Source organism: Carlito syrichta, unplaced genomic scaffold, assembly GCF_000164805.1.
Source record: "Carlito syrichta isolate Samal-C Ts95f unplaced genomic scaffold, Tarsius_syrichta-2.0.1 Scaffold288869, whole genome shotgun sequence".
Classification (NCBI taxonomy): Eukaryota; Metazoa; Chordata; class Mammalia; order Primates; family Tarsiidae; genus Carlito; species Carlito syrichta.
This window is the reverse complement of record NW_007232965.1, coordinates 93,750-119,282: the sequence shown is the minus strand read 5'-3', so window position 1 is coordinate 119,282 and position 25,533 is coordinate 93,750. Positions and strand designations below refer to the sequence as shown.

At 42.8% G+C, this 25,533-nt stretch overlaps 1 protein-coding gene across 1 annotated transcript in view; it reads right to left on the bottom strand.

Moving 5' to 3' along the window:
- Nucleotides 1-25,533, bottom strand: part of ARSB (arylsulfatase B) — a 193,065-nt gene that overhangs the window by 107,088 nt on the left and 60,444 nt on the right. Inside the window, exon 7 of the mRNA XM_021710399.1 lies at nt 837-1,080. Within this exon, the coding sequence (XP_021566074.1) occupies nt 837-1,080 (244 nt within the window). The remainder of the gene's footprint in view (nt 1-836; nt 1,081-25,533) is intronic.

Sequence of the window (25,533 nt, the reverse complement as noted above, 5' to 3'; positions counted from 1 at the left end):
GACAGCCCAACCATTCATGGTTTAGCATAATAATCTCTAGTAAACTTTTAGGTTCCTTGTCAAGACCAAAGATTAAAGATCACTCTTTGTCTGATCAAAGTCATAAAAGTAATAAGACTACCCCACCTTTGGTCAAGGAATTTGTGAGTTGCAAATGTCTGAGTTTGTGAATTGCAAATGTCTTGCAGGAAACTCCCCCCTAGGGTTAACCTAATCAGCCCTCTGTGAACTATGTGACACAGATAACTCCCACCATGGCAGCAATCCTGTGACTAACCCACCCATCTGCCTGCTGTCCATCACCTGACGTCAGTACCTGCTCTTGCCTGCCCCTTTGTGATGACAAGGTGCAGACCACCACCCAATCACCTTAATGATCTTCCCCCATCAAGGGGAATGGTTAAAAGGACTCAACCACAAGCAGCGAGCAGCCATTGCCTTGCTAGACTCTGGTGTAGCCATGTGCTTTTCGAGCTATGGTTATCGCCAGACTTCCTGGCTTTGGCCCCCTTCCCCACCTTGGGGAGGTGAATCATCTCTCTCCCTTCTCTTTCTCTCTCTAATTCACTTTTAAATAAACTTTTCTTTCTTATCCTCTTTGTGTGTTGCAATTCTTTGCATTTACTTGGATCTCTGGGTTACCGGTGCCATGCCTCCCCTCGCTCCATCCACCCTCACCCTATCCGGACCCTAACATCTACAAAGGCATTTCTTTAAAAAGAATCCTGTACTTGTAAGGTAAACTATCACATTAACACAAAAACCATCTTTCTCACTTAATCAAGCTGCTCTTGTAGTTTCTGTCCTGGGAAGAATGGGGTAAGGCATGCAGGTACCTGATGGTTTTCCACACGTCGAAGCCATCCAGGGGTTTGGTGCCATTGGTGCTCCCCCCAGCCAGATTCACCAGCGTGGGCAGCCAGTCGGAGATGTGGATGAGCTCCCGGTTCCTCACGCCCTTCTGTTGCAGCAGGGGGCTGACCACGAAGCCCACCCCACGGACGCCTCCTTCCCACAGGGTCCACTTTCTCCCTCGAAGGGGCCAGTTATTGCCTCCTGCCAACGTCTGCCCTCCATTATCTGAAAGACAGTTAGGTCTCGGTGTGAGGATGATGTAACTCCCAAATACACTTGAGAACAGAGACTTCTATGAAAGTTGCTGCCTAAGTGGTGCTTAGAAAGTAAAAGACAGCTCCTTGCCCTCTCCCACACTACTCATCTCCTGCCAACACAGACATAACCAGGGCCCACTGGCACATATCTGACATGAGACCATTAAATCCTCCGTGGATGGAGTTCCTGAAAAACCAGGCCCTGATGGTGTATGCTTTGGAGACCCCAGGCCAAGCAGCCCACTGTGTTTCCAATGTGTATGCGGGACTTGGTACAGCACAGGAGCACAAAGTCACAGAACTGGGCCCTTCCTGTTTATGAAAGGAAAGCTCAGAGTGAGTTTTACTTAGTGACTCGACACTCCTGATAAGTGAGGACAGCTGACCTTTTCACTTTCCTCTTAGAAAAATGTTCTAGCATTTCAACTGGAAATTGAGTACACATTCTATTCCCCAGCAGTAAGTGTGATAGTTGAAGATTTCTCCAGTGTTTTATAAAAGTCTCTGTAAACAGAACAATTGGGTGGAAAAAATAATTTTGAGAAAAATTTCTCTCTTCTTGACAGGATGGTGAGATACAGCTCCATTGTGTACAATGTCAAGGAAAAGAAGGTTTCTCTTCCAAGAAAACAAAAGGAATGGAAGACATTGGCCAAGACAGGGTGGGAATTACAAGGAGGACTGAAGTTAAGTATATCACCAACCAGGTGAGGACTCAAAGTTAGATATTAAGCTAACTGCAGAAAATAAAAAGTACTATCTTGTATACTGAGGTTATTGAATCATACAAGCTCCAGAAGCATCCATACACTTAGGTGACTTTTTAGAGACATTTCTTATATAATGCTTATTTTGCAGGTATGTTATGTTTTAATTAAATGTTTTTAAAACACACACACATTATTATCCAAATGAACCACATGAGGGCAGTATGACAGACTAGCTCTAGAAGACGTTACACATAAAAATCTATTACAGAAACCAGAGATCTCTCAAAGCCACCAGATGTACATGGGAGAAAAAGAAACAAGCATTTGTGGGGCAATGATTCCGCACCAGGTGCACTTGGATTTCACATGACCTTTCACAGAATAGGGAATCAGGCAGACCTGGAATTGATGCCAGCTGCTCACTAGCTGTGTAGCCAGGGTCAAAACACTACCTCAGTTTCCTCATCTTTATGTGGAACTAATAATTCCTACTTGTCTTAGTCTGCTTTGCTTTGCTATAACAGAAGGCCCGAAGCTAGGTAATTTATAAAGCAAAGAGTTTTATTTGGCTCATGACTCCTGGTGGTGGGTAAGTCCAACAGCATGACACCAGTACCCACTTAACTTTTGGCAAGGTCCTTTGTGCCACATTACAACATGGCAGGGAAGCAAAAGGGGAAGTGGGTGCATTCAGACAGGGAACCAAACAGGGGGAGAAGCCTCACTTTATAACAACCTGCTCTTGTGGGAACTAATTAATTCTCTCAAGAGCAAGGGCTCACTCCCTCAAGGCAGCATGAATCTATTCATGAGGGTCTACATAACCCAAATACCTCCCACCAGCTCCACCTCTCAAGATTGCTGCACTGGCAGTTAGACTTCAACATTAGTTTTGGCAAGGACAAACCACATCCAAATTATAGCACTACTTCATTTATGATGGTGAAATGAAATGACATCTTTTATTTATTTATTTATTTTTGAGTTGGAGTCTCACTCTGTCGCCCAGGCTGGAGAGCAGTGGCACGCTCCCTGCCACAGCAGCCTGGACCTGCTGGGCTCTGGCAATCCTTCCGCCTCAGCCTTCCAAGTAGCTGGAACTACAGGCGTGCACTACCACGCCTGGCTAAATTTTTTGATTTATTGTAGAGATGAGGTCTTGCCAAGTTGCCCAGGCGGGTCTCAAACCCGCGGGCTCAGGCAATCCACTCACCTCAGCCTCGCAAAGCATGGGATTACAGGCTGAGCCACCGAGCCTGGCCAAAATGACATCTTTTATGATCATTTCTTCTCAGGGCACCTGGCACAACCTCAGTGCACAATAAATGGTAGCAACTGTTGTTGATTTTAATATTTACAACAATCCAAATAGTCTAGTACAGTAAGTCCCCTACATACAAATGAGTTCTGTCCCAAGAGCATGTTTGTAAGTCCAACAAAGTTAGCCCAGGTACCCAACTAACACAATTGGTTATATAGTACTATACTGTAATAGGTTTATAATATCTTTCAGACAAACACAAAAAATAAAACATTTTAAATCTTATAGTACAGTATCTTGAAAAGTACAATAGTACAGTACAGTACAACAGCTGACATACAGGGGCTGGCATTGAGTGAACACGCAAGAAGAATTATTAATTGGAGAAGAGAGAAGAGGTGGGAGTTAGTAGAACTGAAAGATTGTCAGCAATAAGGGATAGAGAGCAAGACGGATGTGACTGGACATGAAAACACACATTCACATCTTTGCAAGTTCTCAACTTGAAGGTCTGTATGTAGGGGACTTACTATATTATAACCATTTTGTTTAAAAAAAAAAAGTTTGAAAAGGCCAAGCAGCTAATAGGTGGCAATACTAGGATTCCAACATGGGCTTCTGCCCCTTGAGTGGCAGGCTCCTGCTGCCCCTAGTGTAGAGTGGTTTCATACATCTAGGCCACATAAACCTTCACTTCCCTACGAAAGCCACAAGGACAGTCAACCTTAGCAAAGTGTACACTCTTCCCATCAGACAACAGAAGGAGAGTCATTTCAAGGTGATTCCTTTTGGAGAAGCTTTTGTTGCTGGTGAGGAAGGAAGTCAAGGCTCCACTGACAAGGAGGTTTTGGGTAGAGAGCCCTTAACACACCAGGTCCTCTGTTCTTTCTATGCTTTGTGAAGGGGTGCGGAGAAGACTCTTGACCTAGATTAGGAGAAGGTAACGATTCTTAAGCACATGGATGGGTGACAGACACTCTCATCTTTTCATATCAATGAGTTACAAGAACTTTCCTCAAACCTCACTACATCTCCTCTTAACAAAAACTCAAGGTCCGCCGGGCTTGGTGGCTCAGCCTGTAATGCCGCACCTGTGGGAGGCTGAGGTGACTGGATTGCCTGAGACTGCGGGTTCGAGACCCGCCTGGGCAGCAAGACCTCATCTCTACAATAAATCAAAAAAATCAGCTGGGCATGGTAGCGCGTGCCTGTAATTCCGGCTACTCGGAAGGCTGAGACAGAAGGATCGCCGGAGCCCAGCAGGTCGAGGCTGCGGTGGCTGGGAGCGGCCACTGCACTCCAGTCTGGGCAACGGAGTGAGACTCCAATTCAAAAAAAAAAAAAAAAAAAAACCAAAAAAAACACTGAAGGTCCAAACATTCACCCAAGCCAGTTTATAAGCTATACATTCCATGTCACTTTCAAACTGTGCAGACCTGTACATTCAAAACAATAAGAGGACACCATTTCTAGACAGGAATTCCTCCAAGTTTCTGATACGCCACAGAGTATCTGCCGTCCATAACCAATGCATCAAAACTGAAAAGAAGGCACTGTTCATGTGATACAAAAATAAACGGGAAAGAAATGTTTACACTCTACCCAGGATGTCAAGAATGGTTTAGACAGAACAATTATTTTACTTTGTTTTAAGGATTGTTGTAAACCAGCGGTCCCCAACCTTTTTGGCATCAGGGACCGGTTTTGTGGAAGACCATTTTTCCACAGACCACCTCAGGTCATCAGGCATTAGAGTCTCGTAAGGAGTGTGCAACCTAGATCCCTCGCATGTGCAGTTTACAATAGGACTCATGCTCCTATGAGAATCTAATGCCACTGCTGATCTGACAGAAGGTGGAGTTCTGCTGCCCAACCACTCTCCTCCTGCTGTGTGGCCCACTTCCTAATGGGCCATGAACCAGTACTGGTCCGCAGCCTGGAGGTTGGGGAGGCCTGCTGTAAATGACACTGTCTAATGCTTTAGAATATGTGTTGTCCCTATTTTTTTTTTTTTTGAGTTGGAGTCTCTGTCGCCCAGACTGGAGTGCAGTGGCCGCTCCCGGCCACTGCAGCCTTGACCTACTGGGCTACGGTGATCCCTTCACCTCAGCCTTCTGAGTAGCTAGAATTACAAGCACGTGCTACCACGCCCAGCTAATTTTTTGATTTTTTATTGTAGAGATAAGGTCTCGCCTGCCCAGGTGGGTCTCGAACCCACGGCCTCAGGTAATCCACTCACCTCAGCCTCCCAAAGGCGCGGGATTACAGGCTGAGCCACCGAGCCTGGCTTGTCCCTATTTTAATACTCTCCCCTGAGATATTACATAAAGCATACTTCAGTTCCATCTATTTGCTAGTATTCAATAAAACACACTGAATGAAGATGGTGGTAGAAATAAGAGTGGCGATGGGGGGGACAAGGGTAGCCAGACCTGAAATCTGATTCTGGGAGCAGGCCTTCATTAGAACTCAGAAAGGGAAATTCTCTGGGCTGTAAAGAAAATTTGGCCCCTGTGGCTGGCTACTGTAGAAGGGGAAGGTGTTTCCACATATCATTAAGGGAGGGCCCGGGCAGTGAAAGTGACTGGTTTTGTGATCAGCTCACTGGGATGTTTTTGCCATTAGCAATGATAAGCCATTCTATCAAGTTACCAGTGTGCCTTTCTCAGTCACTCCAGAGAAAAAGTCCCATCAGCTGAGACACTGACAGCTCCCAGAGGTCCCATCACAAGGCCAACTACAGACACAGCCTTGGGAAGAGGGCAGCTCAGCCTCACCTGTACTCGTACCTCGGCAATTGATGCCTGGCTGATGGCTGCTGCTCTTTCAGCAAGGGGGTAGAACCCACCGACTTAGGCCTTTAGTTAGTTAAATACACAAGAAATAAGGTGTTGTCTGTCAGTTCTAGTCCAGTCTCCTAGGTGTCTCCGAGTTCAACATAAAATGGATTAGAGTCGCAGCAAGAATAAAATAAGCTCACTTGAAACAAGGTAGAAAAGAGTTTCCTATATTGCTCATTTAAGTCTGACATTAATTAAAATGTAAACAAAGACAATGAAAAAAAGACAATGGAACCACCAGCATTTCAAATATGTTTCTTCTCATTTTCCCTCCTAATTTTCTTTTTGAAAAAAGTTAATTTTTTTCTTGTTAAGAATTCATTTTCAAGAGAGATTTTTGTTTCATTTCCTGACTGACATGAAAAAATTTCCACATCAAAATAGGATGATCCAGTTTCTAAAGGAAGCTATGGCACATTTTTTCAGGGAAGTGGTTTTTCAGCAATGTTTTGGCAGAAGAAAAATCTAATTATAAAGCCTTTGCTGTCTAGAAAAGAAATGTCAAAATAAAATAAACATTGTCATATACAGACCGTAAATCTCACTTTATTATTCATTATTGAAGAAAAATAACTGTCAAAAAGTCATGGAAAAATATCGGTTAGCCAAAGATCTGAGCGAAAACATTAAGTATATGACAATGAAGCCTCACCCATATCCAGCTGATAAAAATGAAGATGAAACCATGACAACATCATCAATTTTGGGGACTACTCTCGCAAACAATTTAATGTGGCTTGGCTGAGGCGGGCGGCCCTGACCAGCATCTCTGGGAGTATTCAGCCAGGCTTGCCCAAGATATCCTGCTCACCCAGACTTGGGCCTCAGAGAGTAGGAAAAGCAAAGAAGGCTCTGGCAGCCTGCTAGCAGGACCTGAACTTCTCTCAGAACAGGCTCTGAATATGAGGGCGGCTGACAGATGAGTAGACAACATCATTTCAGAAACACAGAAGGCTCTTTGTCCCCAAAAAGTACCTGCTTCTTGATAGTGAATTCTTTTAAGCCAAGTTTGGATTCATTTTTTTAAATTACTAAAATGCAAATTGGAGAATGAAGGTATGCATTAGTAGTCAGCTAAAGGATTAGGCAAATTCAGTCTTCACCTGCTAAAATGTTTTGGAGGAAATATCTACCTGGATACTCAAAGTACAACCTGACATTCTTCTCAAATCTCTCTCCCTCTTGCTCTGCACTGAGTCATTTGTGACCAAATGAGCATTCGATTCTGCCAAGTGTAGTTTTAAAAGTATTTTCCAACCCATAGACCTTCTCCAGCTGCACTGCTTAGGCCCAGACTCTCTACCTTGGCTCCTAGGCTAATTTATATACTGCTTCAAGTTGTCACTGGAGGTGTTTGTAAAACCCAAACCAATCAGGCCACAGCCACACTTAAAGACCTGATTGCGTTCCAATCAGGAAACAGTTCTACCTTCAGCCCAACAAACAGAATCTTTCCTGTCTGGCCCCCCCTCCTTTTCAGGCTTCTGCTCCTGCTCTCCCTACAAAGTTCCCTGAGCTTCAGGCACACAGAGCCAACTTCTCCCATTGTTAAAGTGTGTCATGCCCCTCAACGCTAACTTTGCCTTTGTGCATGTGGGCCTAAACGCTCTTCCCCTTCTTTCCTGCCTGACTAGAGCCTTACGTCTCAGGTTGTGTCACAACGTCTGTGAGCCTATAACCCAGGCCCCTCGTAGGTCTTTATCACTCCTCTGACTTGTGTTGGACTTTACATCCAACTTTTCTATCTGTATCTACGTTCACACTTGGCTTTGTCTTCCCCCCAAACTCTGCATCCTAAGGACAAAGACAACATCTTGCTACCGTAGTCCCAAAACCTGGCACACTGAAGAGAAGTGCTCAATGATTTGGGGGAATAAATACATTGAGCAAAGGCCACTCACCAAAAATAGAGGCTAAAGGCATTAAAAATTAACTTTGATTACTGCACGGTTTTTTCCAAGCCTTTATCCAACCACTCCATGACCTGGACTCTGTGTTGGGTGTTTTACATACAGATGCTGCTAATTCTATAAGATACCAGTAAGGGGGAGGGGGCTCCTGGATCCCAGTGAGGATTTAAACAAACCAGATCCATAAGTACCAGAACTGTTTGTCCAATCTGGCACATGATCAGTTATACTGAAGCTGAAGGGGTTGTATGAGAGCACGCGAGGAAGCGCTGGTCCTGGTCTGGGAGGAAGAACTCACTCACCCCTTTTACAAACCTTTCTTGAGTGCCCACAGGTATCAGGGACCACTCAAGGCCCAGGAAAAGGGCAGCGAACAGGATGGATGAAGGCCTCTCTTATGGAGTGAGTGGTTGGCAGTGATGAAACCTCTCAGAGAAGCTGAACCCAGAAGGCCAGCAGAGAGCCAGACACATGACCATCAGAAAGGGGAGAGCCCAGGCATAGGGAGCAGGAGGCTCACCAGCCTTCAATAATCACACATGGATGGCGGGTGTCTGTGTCAAGGTTTCTTCTTAAAGATGAAATACTTACGCTCTTAAGCATAATCCATTGCCGCAAGTTAGGAAAAACTTGAGCTAAGTGACAACCAGATATAAACAAAAAGGTGTCTGGGTGTTTTGTGACTGCCGTCATTTTTCTCTGTCTGATATCCTTTATTTCTCTGTCTGATATCCTTTATTTCAACTCATGGCAACTAAGAGGAGCCATCCTGGCTTATCCCCCCAGGAGTAACACCACCCTTTACAATCTGTAGTGTTGCTGGGCTCTCAGGAAATCACCTGTGGAGCAGAGACTGCCACCTAGAACAACTCTGTGCTTAGAACACTTTCCTCTTACTAAACCCTACTGCCATATCTCTAACTTGGACATGCGCTCAAGTGAGAGGAGATAAAGCATTGTGAGGTGAGTAAGTTCTCCATCTCTGGGCCTAAGTGTCCTCATTTGAAAAACGAGGATAACAACAACACCTAACTTAACATTGTGCTTGGCACAGACGTCACGCCAAACACACACTGGCTTTTGTTCCTGATGACGGTCACAGTACCAGCAGCACCACAAAGGACACAGAGCAGAGCAGGCTCTTCTCTGGATGCTTATTAAACATACCCTGATTTGGGTATTACAGCCACACTTCACTACGCCACGCTTTAGTAAGAGGAAAGTGTTCTAAGCACAGAGTTGTTTTAGGTGGCAGTCTCTGCTCCACAGGTGATTTCCTGAGAGCCCAGCAACACTACAGATTGTAAAGGGTGGTGTTACTCCTGGGGGGATAAGCCAGGATGGCTCCTCTTAGTTGCCATGAGTTGAAATAAAGGATATCAGTTATCAAAGAAAGAGGCACAATAATGACAGCCTGCGGTTCAAATTAAACATCAGAAATGGTGTATTTGTTCAGATATTCACTTGACTATCGGTAGGGGCTTTAATGGTTCACAGCATTCGGAACCAATGTGTGCTCTGCCCACCAGCACCCGGGCAGACGCTGCTCGAACTTCACACCTACACAGAGAGCAGTGTCAAGGCGTGGCCCGCAGGGCCAGCTGGAGGACGGTCCTGGTGGAGGGGAGTTTGCTGCCAGATGTCAGTAACTGATGAGGCCACCATGAGCCAGAGATAAAGGAAGATGGTGTAGGGACAGGGCCAAATCAGGAGTTAAAGGTTAGGAAGGGTGAGTTTCCTCACTTTCATGGGCTCATGTCATTGTTTATGATGATGAGACACCCATGAGATTTGTCTCTCCTTTCAAATGTATTAAGGATGAAAAGACTTCAAAGTCTGTCGAATTGAAAATGTTTCTTCTCTGCAAGGTAAAATGGAACTGGAAACTGGAAAACAGTGTCTTAATTTATTACCTACTAGTAGGCAAACAACTTTTTCTGTAATGTAAAGCCTAAGTAGTGACAGTCCCTGGAGGTCCTCATATGAAAGCTATGAGGTAAGTTCCAATGCTGAGTCCCTCTCCCATAGGGGCTGTGGGATGAGCCCGGACTAATCTCCATGTTTCAAATCCCCTAGCAAGTGGCTCAGAAGACCATGCTTGGTGTATTTAGGCAAGTAAAAATACCAAATGTTTGTTCTCTTCTTTTTTACAACGAAAATGCTGCTTTGTATTTCCTATAGTTTGATCTTGAGAGAAGGCTTGATATGTTGTACGAATGAATTTCAGGACAAACTAAAAGTTTTGGCACCTGAGGGAATATAATTGTTTACTCACAAATTGTTCAACTCCCCTTCCGGACCTACACCCTCTGATGGTAGCCAGGTGATTCTAGACAGCAGCCATCCTCCAGAAGGGGAAAGTGCCAAAGAAGTGTTGGAGACTCCAGTCAGTTCAGGGGCAGTGGGAGAAAGTGAAGATGCCATCGACAGACAGGAGACAATGGAAGTGTGGTTTTAAAAGAACAAGTAGACTAATGGCATGCATGGTGAGAAAGATAGAAACGTAGGTCAGTGATTCTTCAGAGTGTTAAACCAGAGAAAGCTAGCATTTCCTATTCAGGCAGACATTACTACTTTAATTTGTCTTTATGCTTTCAAATATATAATACAAATTAAATGTTCTGAATGTTTACCCTTGAAGAAGAAACAACATTTTATTGAATCTCTACTTTATAAGTAGTAAGCTATGCTTTTAAGGTCACTCAGAAAACCAGTAAACCAAACTGAGAGGACAGGCAGTTTTGTTTTCCTGGAGTTCTTCTCAGAAGTTTTGCCAAATGCTAAAGGATCTCACTGGCGTTTGGGTGTTTAATGCTGGGAGAGGCAAACAAAAGTCACGAGAACATTGACTCGCACAATCCTCTCTGAAGAATAGCAGAAGAGTGGTGGAAACAAAATGCATATTTAGTAAAGGTATAAGAACACGATTCCCTTCAAATCTGCAGATGACACTTGCTCCAAGGCCAAAGTAAAACAAACTGTGAGTGCCTGGACTCCTGGGCAGTGGCACCCCCCTCTGCACGGGCATGCCCAGCTGGGGTGAGGGTGAAATCCAGGTGAAAACAGACACTCCAAGCAAGTGAATACAGCCACCGCAGTGAGGGCCACTGGAAGACAGAGAACATGGGAAGCAGTCCAGAGCCCTGTGCATTGTAGCACGAGACAGAGGGGTGTGGACAGCCATGAGCCAGGGTAAGAAACATGGCCATATTATCAAACACATCAAAGCAAATGTCCAAGGAACCACAATAAGGCATCACAAAGCCCACACAATCAGCGACCAATTCAGGGGCCATTTAAGTCTCAGACACAACTCTGGTCATGTGTATGGCTGGTTTCCTAATCTTGTAGTGGACTGGAATTTGCAAGTTAGGAAGGCACATACTGCTGGAGGTGGCCTCTGCAGAAGCAGAGAAGAAAAGAGAAAACATGAATTTTCAAAGCAGACCACAAACTAAAGTGTATTTGCCAGTTTTTCTAATATTAAATTATCCACATTGATATATATTAGAGAAATCAGTCTATGAAGTATAATACAATAAAAAATTAAAACAATGACCCTACTCATTAACATAATATGGGACTCATAGGATGGGTATATGTATATATATTATTATTATTATTTTCCTGAGTTGGAGTCTCACTCCTTTATCCAGGCTGGAGTGCAGTGGCATGCACACTTACAGCCACCCAAGCATCGACCTGCTGGGCTCCGGCGATCCTTCCGCCTCAGCCTTCTGAGTAGCCAGAACTACAGATGCACACCACCACACCCGGCTATTTTTTATTTTATTTTATTGTAGAGACAAGGTCTCACCAAGTTGCCCGGGCTGGTCTCAAACCTGTGGGCTCAGGCAATCCACTTGCCTCGGCCCCCCAAAATGCTGGGATTACAGACTGAGCCACTGAGCATGGCCAGGATGGGTATATTTAAGAATGGTTTTGAGCCGGGCTCGGTGGCTCAGCCTGTAATCCCGCGCCTTTGGGAGGCTGAGGTGAGTGGATTGCCTGAGCCCGCGGGTTCGAGATCCGCCTGGGCAGCAAGACCTCATCTCTACAATAAATCAAAAAAATTAGCCAGGCGTGGTAGCGTGCACCTGTAGTTCCAGCTACTTGGAAGGCTGAGGCGGAAGGATCGCTGGAGCCCAGCAGGTCGAGGCTGCGGTGGCCGGGAGCGGCACTGCACTCCAGTCTGGGCAACAGAGTGAGACTCCAACTAAAAAAAAAAAGAATGGTTTTGACCTAGAAAAAGGTTTGTATTACATATTCCTGTCATTTGATGACTACATTGACATTTTTCTTTTCTTTGCCAAATTCCTAACTTTTAATATGACTTGCTCTCCAACCTGACTGGCAGATAGAGGAAAAATCAAAGTATTTTATAACCCTGTAAACCTGTCTTGGGGACAGAGCTTTTAAAACAATTACCTGCTCTGTTTGAAGTCTAGCCATCATCCCTAAAACTTTATCTACATATCAAGAAACTCTGCTCCTCCCTTATCTCCCTCAAGCTGCCCACTTCCTTTACGCTTTCAAGGTTCCTTAGATAACTATGTTAACTAGTCAGTCAGAAAAATCTTTGAATCCACAGCCTTCTGTATCTTCCCTCCCCCCACCAGAAATGTCCCACCTCCCTGGACGGAACCAATGTAAATCTCACATGTATTGACTTACAGTTTCTTGTAACTTCTAGCCTCCTAAATTGTATATAACTAAGCTACCATTCAACCGCCGTGGACACACGTTCTCAGGACCTCCTGGGGACACAGGTAACGAGTCTAGATCCTCAAGTTTGGCCAGAATAAACCATCCTAAAACATTTTTAAAGAGTTTGGCACCTTTTCATCAACACACTGATGCTACCCACATCAGTATAACGTGATCGCCTTCCCCATCACCTAGCAGAGGTCACATTTGTAATCCCTTGAAAACTTACTATTGTGATATAAAGTTAGGCACATAGACTGAAAACAGAGAAAATGATGACCTGTCAAACAGGTTGCCTCATGCACCTTTCACCTCTATTGCAATGATACTTCCAAATAGTAAGAACTTTCTCATTCCTTGTAATTCTGTCACCTTGGGACTTTCCCGCCTACCCAGGAAGCAGGCAGGGTGATTGGAGTCTAGACTCAGAATAACTAGTCAGCAGACGGATGAGCTAATAGGTGTAGCTTAAACAATCACTCAGAGCCAGTTAGGGGAAGAGAGGAGAATGAAAGCAAAGGAAGAGGACACTGCTATGACCTTAAGAAGACACTGCGGGCCCTGTTCCCAGGACTGCATCCCAGGGTAGAAGGAATGGTAGATCATTCCTTCTGGGGATCCCACAGCAGAAAGAACTATGCCTCATACCCTAGAGAAGACTAAGGGAAGAAGAAGGGACAGTGAGGGTCCTTGTACTCTTTGCATATCTACATGTGTGCACTGAACTTTGTGATCACTACACATATGTGTATGCATTGTGGCTGGATGCCCTGTATTAAATGGAAATCATAGTTGTGTTAAGTGATTTTGCAGGTGAAACAGAAGTTAAATACACTTTTATTGTTTTATTTATTTTGATGTGGTAATATGTGACCCATCTATAAACTAATTCTCAGACTTTACATTTTAATACACTAGCAACTATAATGATAGAAAAATATGCTGAAATTGGAGGGAAAAAAGCTTGCTTCTATAACATCATTCTCAAGTCTTTCAAACCTATCACCTCTTTATATAACAAATATTTTGCAATGCTCCTTTTACTGTCCTGAAATGGAATTCATACACAATACTGTACTTATACTTCTAATTTAAAAAATAACTCTCTGTGTAATACAGAGGAACAAAGGGCAATTTATAACAGGCTGGAGTGCAGTGGCACACACATGACCACCTGCTAGGCTCAGGCGATCCTTCTGCCTCAGCCTTCCAAGCAGCTGGGACTACAGATGCATGCCACCAAGCTCGGCTAATTTTTTGATTTCTTGTAGAGACAAGGTCTCACCAAGTTGCCCAGGCTGGTCTCGAACCTCTGGGCTCAGATGATCCTCTCACCTCTACCTCCCAAAGTGCTGGGATTACAGGCGTGAGCCACTGCACCCAGCCAGCTTCTTTCTTTAAAAAGAAAATTCGTCAATTTTTAACCTTTTCCCTCCAGCAACTAAGATTTCAATATTGACTGACTTAAAGTTCACTCAAGAAACAGCCCTGTATATACTAAAGAAATTGAAATTAGTAGTTAAAAACCTTCCCAGAAAGAAAACTCTAGGCCCAAGTAACGTCACTGGTAAAGTCTACCAAATGTTTAATAAAAAAATAATTCTAGTTCTATACAAAATCTTCCAAAAAGTAAAAGGGAAGCCTATACTTTTCAGCTTATTCTATGAGACCAGCATCACTGTGATACCAAAACCAAAGGCACTCCAAAAAAGAAAATTACAATGAGCACAGATATAAAAATCCTTAATAGAATTTTAGCATATCAATTACAGCTATTTATAAAAAGGATACATCATTGTATTAGTTTTCTATAGTTCCAGTTTTCCATTAACAAATAACTAGTTTAAACAATACACATGTATTATCATACAGTTCTACAGAGTCCAAGTCTGATGCAGGTCTCATGGGGCTAAAATCAAGGGGTTGGGAGGCCTGCATTCCCTTCTGGAAGCTCCATTTCCTTGCCTTCTGGCTTCTAGAGACTCTTTGTATTCCTTGGATCATGTCTTTTAAGCTTCATACTAGAGTTATGTATAACAAATACAGTAATAGAGCATTTTGAGTGTGTCTGTGTACTTAATTTTACCAGTGGGTTTTATACCTTGAAAAGTTTTATTTTGCACATTAGTGGGTTTTTTGGTTTTGTTTTCTTTCAGACTGAAAAAATCCCTTTAGCATTCCTTGCAATACAGGTCTGGTGTTGATGAATTCTCTCAACTTTTGTTTGTCTAGGAAAGATGTTATATCTATGTTAATTTTGCTGGACATAGTATTCTTGGACAGCAGTTTTGTCTCTGAGCACTTTGAAAATGTCATTCCACTCCCTCCTGCCTGAATAGTTTCTGATAAGAAATCTGTTGCCACACAAATTGGAGATCCTTTACATGTTTTGCTTTTCTTTTCTTTTGCAAAATTTTAGCAAATCAAATATCCTTTCTATGTCCTTGACCTTTGAGAGTTTGATTATTATATGCCTTGGGGCAGTCTTACTTGGGTTGAACCTGCCTAGTGTTCTCAGATTTACTGCACCTGGATATTTATATCTTTCTCACATTTTGGAAAGGTTTCTATGAATAAGCTTTCTACACCTTGCTCTTGGTTCAGATCCCTCTTGAACACCAACACCAATATTTCTTGAATTTGTTGTCTAGTAATTAATTCTTTGGGAGTACTTTTCTATATCTTGTAAGTGCTCTTCGTTTCTTTTCAGTCTTTTTTTTTTTTTCTTTTTTCTCCTCTGACTGTGTATTGTCAAGTAGTTTAAGTTTCAAGTTCACAGATTCTTTCCTCTGCTTGGTTCATTCTGCTGTTGAGAACCTCTTAAGAGTTCTTCAAGCCAGGCTCGGTGGCTCAGCCTGTAATCCCGCGCTTTGGGAGGCTGAGGTGAGTGGACTGCCTGAGCCCGCGGGTTCGAGACCCACCTGGGCAACTTGGCAAGACCTCATCTCTACAATAAATCAAAAAATTAGCCGGGCGTGGTAGTGCATGCCTGTAGTTCCAGCTACTTGGAAGGCTGAGGCAGAAGGATCGCCAGAGCCCAGCAGGTTGAGGCTGTGGTGGCTGGGAGCAGCTACTGCACTCCAGTCTGGGCGACTGAGTGAGACTTCAACTCAAAAAAAAAAAAAAAGAGTTCTTCAGTTTAGCAAATGCATTTCTCAGTCCCAAAATTTCTGTTTGAGTGTTTAATTATGTCTATCTTTTTAGTAGATTTCTTTGACAAATGTCTGAATTGATTTTTTGTGTTAGCTTGGAGATTGCTGAGTTCCCTTAAACTGGCTATTTTTGATTTCTTGGCTGAGAGCTCATAAATCACTGTCTTGTTAGGGTCAGTCACTGAATTTTTGCTTTATCGTTTTAGGGGGAGGTTACAGTTTCCTGTTTGTTGTTGTTTCTGTGGATATACGCCTATATCTTTGCACTGAAGGATTAGTTGTTTATTCTGGTTTTCTGTCTGGTTTGTTTTTTATTTGTATTGAATATATTTGCATTGAAAATCTTTGCTGATAGGTTGCTTCCTTGTTTTTTGGCTCTAGGTGGCACCTTAGCCCAGGTGCACTTTGGCTCAGTAAATTGTTGGAACACTGCCTGTCCCAAATGGGAGAAATCCCAAAGAGATTATCCTGGCAGTATGGGAAGACTGGCTAGAGATTTGTGCCCAGGGGACCTGTGAAACACACCTGCTACAGCATGGTGCTGCTGAATAGCTACTCTGATGTGGAGTCTCCTTTGGTTGAGTTACAGAGTTTCCAAGACAGGGGATGGTAGTCCCACCTTTCCACCTTTGTCACTGCCTGTCTTCCGGGATATTTCTCCCTTCAGGCCGTCACAATACTTCCTGTGAGTTAAAGTAAGGATAGGTTTCCTTCCAGGACCCCAAGAAGGTAGGAAAGCTGGTTGACCACCTCAATTTCATTTTTTCCAGTGTAAAAATGATGCGTTGAGGGAGATTTTATGCATGCATACTGCCAGGCAGAATGGGGAAAAGGGACATCACAGATGTGAAAGTTTGATTCTTCTACCATATACTTAAAGTTTTTCCACTTTTCTATGGCCCTGGTAATTGTCTCATCCTCATACTTGAGTTCTCGGTTGTTGCTAATGAAAATCTCAGTGCTATATATTTGCTTTTGGTTTTCTGTGGGGTGGGGAGAGTGAAGCCAGGTTGCATTTTAAAAGTCTGCACTCCTTGGTTCATGGTCTTCTTCCTCCATCTTCAAAACCAGCAATGATGATTGAATCCTTCTCAAATCACATTACTCTGACCTCCTCTTCTGCTTCCCTCTTCCACTTTTAAAGACACTGTGATTACATTGGCCCAACCAAATAATCCAGGATAATCTCCTCATTTTTTGGTCAATTTACTGGAAACCTTAATTTGATTTGCAACCTCAATTTTCCTTTGTCACATAACCTATTTACAGGTTCCAGGCTTTAGGACATGAACATCTTTTGGAGGCAAGAGGGGGCTGGGGGATTACTCTGCCTACCATAATCATGATGCTAAAGTGAGGTTTATCCAGGATTGCAATCAATTTTCAAGTAGAAGAACCCAAGTTGGAACAATTATATGACCCACCTTCAAGAACTATTAAAAAGTGATGCAATTAAGACATCATAGAACTGGAAGAATGCCCAGTAAAAGAACCTCACTCAGATGATCATTTGCTTTTTAGCAAAGGTGCCAAACAAAGCAATGGAGGAATAGTTTTTGCAACAAATGATGCTAGAGTAATTGGATATGTTATTAACATATATCCAATTATATATATCCAAAAACAAAAAGACAACCTTGACCAATCTTACTTCACAGCACATATAAAAAAAATTTTTTTTTTTTTTTGAGTTGGAGTCTCACTCTGTCGCCCAGGCTGGAGTACAGTGGCTGCTCCCGGCCACTGCAGCCTCGACCTACTGGGCTCCAGTGATCCTTCTGCCTCAGCCTTCCAAGTAGCTGGAACTACAGGCGTGCGCTACCACGCCCAGCTAATTTTTTAATGATTTATTGTAGAGATGAGGTCTCGCCAAGTTGCCCAGGCAGGTCTCAAACCTGCGGGCTCAGGCAATCCACTCACCTCAGCCTCCCAAAGGTGTGGGATTACAGGCTGAGCCACCGAGACCAGCTTAAAAATTAATTAAAAACTAATCATATTATGACTCAATAACAAGACAAAAAACCCAATTAAAATATAGACAAAAGACTTAAATAGACATTTTCCAAAGAAGATACACAAATGGCAAATAGATACCTGAAAAGATGCTTAATATTAGTCGCCAGGGAGGTACAACTTAAAACCACAAGGCTATAATAAAAAAAAGATGGACAATGACAAGTGGTGAGGAGGATGTGGAGAGACTGGAATGTAACATGATGCTAGTGCTTTGAAAAACAGTGTCTTAATTTGTTTTTTGTTTCTATAACAGAATGCCAGAGACTGGTTAAATTATAAAGAAAGTAAGTTTATTTAGCTCATGGCTATGGAGACTGTGAAGTCCAAGAACATGGCTCTGGCATCTGGTGAGGGCCTTCTTGAGGCATCATAACATGGCAGAGGGTATCACATGGCAAGAAGGCAAAAGCAAGAGAGTCAGAGAGAGCTCACTTTTATGACAAAGCTACTTTCAAGATAATGAATCCAATCCTGTGATAGCAACATTAATCCACTCATGATGCAGAGCCCTCATTAATCCATTCACGAAGACAAAGAGATTAAGTTTCCAACACATGAACCTCTGCAAGGTACGATCAAACTATAGCAAACAGTACGATCAAACTATAGTAAACAGTATGGCAGTTCCTCATAAAGTTAAACATAGAGTTACCATATGATCCAGCAATTTTACTCCTAGGTCTGTACCCAAGAGAAGTGAAAACATACGTCCTCACAAAAACTTGTACTTGAATGTTCATAGCAGCATTACTCATAATGCCAATATAAGTGGAAACAATTCAAATGTCCATTAATTGATAAATGGATAAAAAGTATACTATTATTTTTAGCAATATACAGCAATAAAATGAATATTATATATCAACAAAAAAGAGTGAAGTACTAATTCATGCTACAAGATAGATGAACATTAAAAATATTATGCCAAGTGAAAGAAGCCAGACACAAAAGGCTACATATATTGTATGATTCCATTTCTATTAAATGTCCAGAATACAGACAAAAAGCAGATCAGTGGTTGACAGGATGGGGTGGGGGAGAGGAGAGATTAGAAACAGCTGTTAATGGGTATAAAATTTATTTTAATTTTAATTTTTTAAATGTTCTAGAATTAGATCATGGTGATGATTGCCAACTATGTGAATATACTAAAATTCAGTGAACTGTATGCTTTGAAAGGGTAAATTTTATGGTATGTGAATTATATCTCAATAAAACAACACTGTATGAGGGAAACAAAGAAAGATGAATCAAAGACTTATGTAAAAACTAAAACCACAAAACTTGTATAGGAAAACATAAGAAAATAACTTTGTAACTTGAAGCAGGTTAAAAGTTTCTTAAAACCAACAGTTTTAAAAAATACATTTGTGTATAAAAATGATAAGACCCATAATAATGTAAGAGGAAGCAGAACGATGATATGACTTCACAGGCAAATACTCAGTGGGAGAAAGTGCAGGTCTGGTCAGTGGGTGGGAGCCCACTGTAGCTAAGCCCCCATCTTGCACGTTTTGCCCTTTGGCAGAGAGATGAATTAAAGAAGAACACTAACATTCAGGAAAACCCTTCCTGGTGTCACAGCAATGTATACAATCTGCTTCATGGCAATCTCCAAACCTGCCTGCCCCATATATGCTTCAGAACACAGGCAAGGTTAGATGTGTTTCCTCCAGCCAGGGCATCTAAATATCACCCTAATAATAAAAACCCAGCACTTTAAGGGCATGTCAGACTCTTAGTTCTTGTTTTCACCAGTCCATCAAATTGACTTGGCTTCTTTCAAAACACAGTAGATCTTTTCTGGAGTCAATGTGTCTCTCTTTCACTTTCAGACCCCTACTTTTATACCTCAATTTTTTAGCAGGCCTTTTGTGGTAACCTGACCCTCCAAAACATTTGCCTGAAAAATTCTTTTTTGGAAAGTTTTTTTTGTATGTATCCAGAGACTGTATCACTGTTTATTCAATTTTTGGCTTCCTGAAAGTTTACATATGGAATCAAGTGGAAAATTACTTCAAAACAGATAAGAAAGTACATGAATCTTTTCCACACTTTATATAGACATAAAGATATATTAACCTTATCAGATATGAAATCGAGTGCTGGTGATTTCTTTTTAAAAATTTACATACAGTAAAATTCACTTCTTTTGGTATGCACTATTAAGGATTTTGACAAGTAGAGTCATATAACTATCACCACAATCAGGACACAGAGCATTCTATCACTTCAGGATAACTCCTTTGTGTTATAGCTTTGTAGCCAAACTGTACACCCAACTGTAACCCCTGGCCACCACTGATGTTTTCTCCATCTTTAAAGTTTTGCATTTTCCAGAGAGTCATATTTAGAAATTCATACAGTGTGTAATCTTTTCAGTCTGGCCCTTTTCACTCAGCATAATGCCTTTACGTTTCATCCATGTTAATGCATGTGTCAACAGCTGACTGCATTGCTGAGTCGTAGCCCACCATACAGAAGTGCCACATTTGTTTATCCATTTACTAGTTGAAGGACACTTGGTGTTCTTATAGTTTTTAGCAATTATCAATAAAAATGCTATAAACATATGGGTAAAGTTTTTAAAATATGAATTATGTTTTCATTTCCCATGGGTGAAGTCCCACAAATGAGACTGATGTTCTCAAGCTATTTGTTCTTCATCTGGTTTTCAGCAATTTGATAAGTGTTGGTGTACTTTTCTCTGAGTTTATCTTATTTGGATTTCACTGAGCTTTTTGAACCTGTGTATATATCTTTCGACAAATTTGAGAAGTATTCAGATGTTAGCCCTTTACATAAGTTTTCTGCATCAGTACTTCCCCTCTTCTCTGGAATTCTAATGACATAAATGTCAGCCCTTCTGATAATTGTCCAAAGGTCCCTACAGTTCTGTTTATGATTTTTGCTTCTTTTTTCTTTCTGTTTTTCAGGTTGTGTAATTCTTTCTCTCTCTCTCTCCCTCTCCTTCCTTTCTTCCTTCCTTCCTTCCTTCCTTCCTTCCTTCCTTCTTATAAAGCAGGATTTATTGCAAGGACAGAAAAGCAAAAGCTCCCACAGTGGGAGGGGACCTGAAGGGGTCGCTCAGGTTGTGTAATTTCTATTGATCCACCTTGAAGTTTACTAACTCTTTCCTTTATTGTCTCCATTCTGCTCTTGGGCCAATACAGTGGATTTTAAATTTCAGATATTATATTTTTTACGTTTAGTTTTTTGCTTGTTTGTTCATTTATTTGGTCTTGTTTTTATTTCTCTGCTAATGACTTCTATTTTCCCATTCATTTCAAGTGTTCAACTTTTATCTTATGGAGAGCGGTTGCAATGGCTATGTTAAAGTTTTTATTTGACAACTCCAATATGTGGGTCATCTCAACATTGGAAATCTATTTTTAGTATTTTTCCTTGAGTAGTGATATTTTTCTGCTTTTTTTTTGTATGATGAGCAATTTTGGATTATATCCTGGACCTTCTGAATATTATGTTCTGAGACTCTTGGTCTTGCTAAAATTCTCTCAAGGATATTGATGTTTATTTGAGCAGAACTCAATCCAGTTAGATTCAGACCACAGGTTTTTGTCTCACCTTCTGTGGACAGTGATTCTAATGTCAGTTTGGCTTGTAAAGTCTTTTCTATTCTGCTGGGGTCCACGCATGTACCACGTGGCAGGAGAGTTCGTGAAGCCCTGACTTTGCCTCTTTGGGTCTGTGTGGCATATGCACATCTTGGGGTAAGCCTGGGGTTTGGCTCACACACAGATCAGGTAATCCTCTTTTCCACTTCTCTGCTCTCCCTAGATCCTCCCACTTGTTCTGCTCCCAGGGCCCCTTTTCCATGGGTTCTCTGGTCAGAAGACAGGTTTCTCTCGGGTTTTAGTCCCACATTCTGTTATGCACTTCTGCATAATTGGGCTGCCTTTAGGAGCAAAGCAACGAAAGAAGAGAGAGGAAAAAAAATCACAGGGACTCGCTCACTCTCTGGGCAGAAATGTAGGTCTTCTTTTGGGGTTTTAGGTGACCAAACCCTACTACACAGTAATGCAGATCTTCAGCTGGGGCTTCTCTTGGGACAGGGTCAAGAGAGAAAAGGAGGGGGAGGGACAAACAGCTGAAATGGGAATTCTCCATACTTTCTAGCAAGGAACCCCTTTTCTAGCCCTCTGGTTAGAAATAGGAGGTTTCTGTTGAGACTTTGCTGCCAATGCCTGCTGCATAGTTCCTAATTCCATCTGCCCCTGGCTCACAGCCAGGAGACGGAGGAGAGGAAACAAACCCCAAAGTTCACCCATTTCAAGGGATTAATAAAGCTTTGATTTCATTCCCCATTCGCCACTAACCTGCTATTATTTACTTTTAAGAAACCTCAGGTAGTTGCTTTCCATATTATCCAGTTTTTAGTTGTAATCAGTGAGAAATATTTGTTGGCTGGCTCTATCTTACAAGCACGGGAAGGTTGTGCCTGTGATTTTAGTGAGTAAGGGCCAAGGGGCCTTGCTATGTCTGTCTCGATTTTTTTAAAACCTTTATTGGCATTAATGGAGGAGCATGATGAATGATGCTTCAGGTAAGAATTTCAAACAAACACCTATTTGAAACGCCTCAATTAGGTACCTGCTAGGTGCCCACTACTGTTGTCAGAACTGTGGGGAACAACAACAGAGGCTCAGCCTGTGTCCCCTGCTCTCAAGAGCCACAGAAAGCCTAATCTGTGTGAAAAATGCAAGCGTGTACACAGTTAAGGGCAAAAAGAGGCAGAGAAAAGAACAAGGAAAACAGGAATGAGAGGAGGCACAGAGGCCATTCCACCCGGGCTAGGCTTGACGGAGAAGACAAAGCACACTCCACTAGAGGGCAAGGGAACCTGGCAGGGCAATTACAATTCTAAAGTTGGCTTCATACCTTTTTATTACACAGTGAGTTTATTTTCCCAAAAGGAAACCGAGAGGTGGTTTCTAAGGGCATTTTATGACTCCTGACCCCTCTTCCTCCCACCCCCCAGCCTGATCCCACCGCCCCCCCACCCATGCAGTGGAAACATTTCCAGAACTTTGGTTCAGAGTGAGGCCTGGAGGCCCAGCCTGTGGAACTGAGTCATGAGATCTTTCCTGGGGAGTCTTGAATTACCACAGACAAAACTCTCACTAACTATTGCAGCCCAGCTGGCTGCTGGCACTGCTTGTGTGCTTTTGCCGAGTCCAGCCACTGGGAAGTTTATTTTTCATATTTTATTTGGGCTAATATCTAAAAATCACAAAGACAATGTCTTCATTCTAGGACAGTATCTATTATGTCTGGAAAGACGTTTTTACTGAGTATTCAGAAAGGTTTTGCATGGAAAGCCCTGGCTAGAACAACCACAAAGGGAGACACGGTTACAGCAGCTGCAGAGATGGCGGCACAAGCAAGAGAGCCAAGTTCGCCACGGAGTTGCACTCGCAGCTGTGTGGAAAATACCTACACTGGTGACTCAACATCCTAGGATTTCTAGCTTTAAATGACAGTAGGGAAAAGAACAGTTTCAGATGCTGTGCATACAGAGAGACTAGCAAGCCTGGGCTGGCTTTGAGTCCCCCAGTCACCATGGAAGGCAATATAGAAGGATAACTAAAAAGGGGTGAGGACCTTTGTGGTCACCAGGACATCAGGTGGCACAGCCACCACCCTGACAAAGACACTCTACCTGCTTTCAATAAGAGAAATTTAGCTTCTTTCCAGGGTGGTTTTCTGCTGGATTTTCTTTTTAGGAAGGAGGTGTGTTCGGATTCACAGTCACTGCTCGGGCAGCCCAGCATAAATGGCGGGGCTGGTGACAGCATCACACCTGTGCCTTTCTGAGAACTCTACCTTATGTTATAAAAGGTCTTGTGTCCTCTCATCCCATCCTCCATTTCACCTTCTGCCTTGGCCTGCTGCTGGGACTGTATTTTGTCGCTTATCTAACACAAAATAAACAGAACAATCTGGAGCTAATTTAAGCGGTTTACCATATCAGGATACAGCTGGGAAAGATTTTAAGAAAAAGGCTTGACAGGAACAATAGTGCTGTGAAGTGGAGCAGCCTGGAGAGCACAGGAAGGCAGTTCCAGCCAGGCTGGCAGACAGCTGTCAACCCCTCCAATAACAACCCCCAGCCAATGAAAATGGCAGGCCTGTGTGGGCGGCCAGGCGGAGCACCAACAATGCAAACAAGGGATTAGAGGGCGTTCTTGGGTCTCCCAGGAGTCCGTGCTCCCAACCAGCAAGGACTGAAGATTGCAGATGAGACGACACTTCATTTCTCTGCAACACTGGCCAAGACGGGTTTTTGACATGCGTGCATCTGCGCTGGTTTTATCCTGACTTATGAATCCAGCAAGGCCTGCAGAGGAACATCTGTTTTTGACATCAATTTCTTCTACTTTGCAGGCTGGTTGGGTTTTTAACTCTTTGGGGGCCTCTGGCTAGACCTTGAATTTCCTGGTGCAATATGACAAGAGGTGAGAGGACTTGAGGGAGTTAAATAAAGTTATGCACTGCCCTTGAAAGAACTTGCAAGTGCTTTATATATTAACCCCCCCCCCAAAAAAAACCACTTGGATCAAGCTCTTGACACAGATCCAACCAATTAGGTAAACTATAGTCTCTAAAGGCAGCGATGTTTTGTGCAAGGAATACTGAATTGGAAGCATGGAGACTTGGACTCAGCCTACGCCTGTAACTGCACAAGGTTTCTGGGTCAAGGTTTCCTCGCCTAGGACCAGATGCTCCATCCTGTTCTTTAACGTTTAATTTACGACATGAGCTTGTACTCATACCTTCCTTCCAGAGTACTCAACTTAGTAAAAACTTCCCTCTAATAAGAGCAAACTTTGGGTCTATTACTTTAAAAATTCCATTCATTTGAGAGTAACGTTAAAGAATAATCTGTGTCTATGTTCTAAAGTAAGAAGAATGCCATCTGGAAGGCCCAATAAAATATAAACAAACGAAGTCACAGCTCCATCTATTGTTATATCATATGTCACAGGAGACCATTGAAATAGCACTGATTATCAAAGTTTCCACGATAATAGAACTTAAGACTAAAATTTCAGCATATAAACAGGCAGAGATATGGATGCATCTTCTAAGAGCAGAAAAGAATACAAAATCTTCTAAAAGATAGAAAGATAGGAAGGCTGGGAAACAGCCCCTTTAGAAAATAACATCCCTTCTATTTCTAGACCAAGTAAGTTCAGACAATGATTATTTCAAAAATATCTGTGGGTCAGGCTCAGTGGTTCAGCCTATAATCCCAGCACTTTGGGAGGCCGAGGTGAGTGGATTGTTTGAGCCTGCAGGTTCGAGACCAACCCGGGCAACTTGGCAAGACCTTTTCCCTACAATAAATCAAAAAAATTAGCCGGGTGTAGTAGAGCACGACTATAACTCTGACTAGTTGGAAGGCTGAGGCGGAAAGATTGCCGAAGTCCAGCAGGTTGACGCTGGGGTGGCTGTGAGTGTGTCACTACCCTCCAGCCTGAACGACAGGGTGAGACTCCAACTTAAATATATATATATAATGGCCGGGCTCGGTGGCTCAGCCTGTAATCCCACACCCTTGGGAGGCTGAGGTGAGTGGATTGCCTGCGCCCGCGGGTAGGAGACCCGCCTGGGCAACTTGGCGAGACCTCATCTCTATAATAAATCAAAATCAGCCGGGCATGGTAGCGCACGCCTGTAGTTCCAGTTACTTGGAAGGCTGAGGCGGAAGGATTGCCGGAGCCCAGCAGGTCGAGGCTGCGATGGCCGGAAGCAGCCACTGCACTCCAGTCTGGGTGACAGAGACTCCAATTCAAAAAAAAAA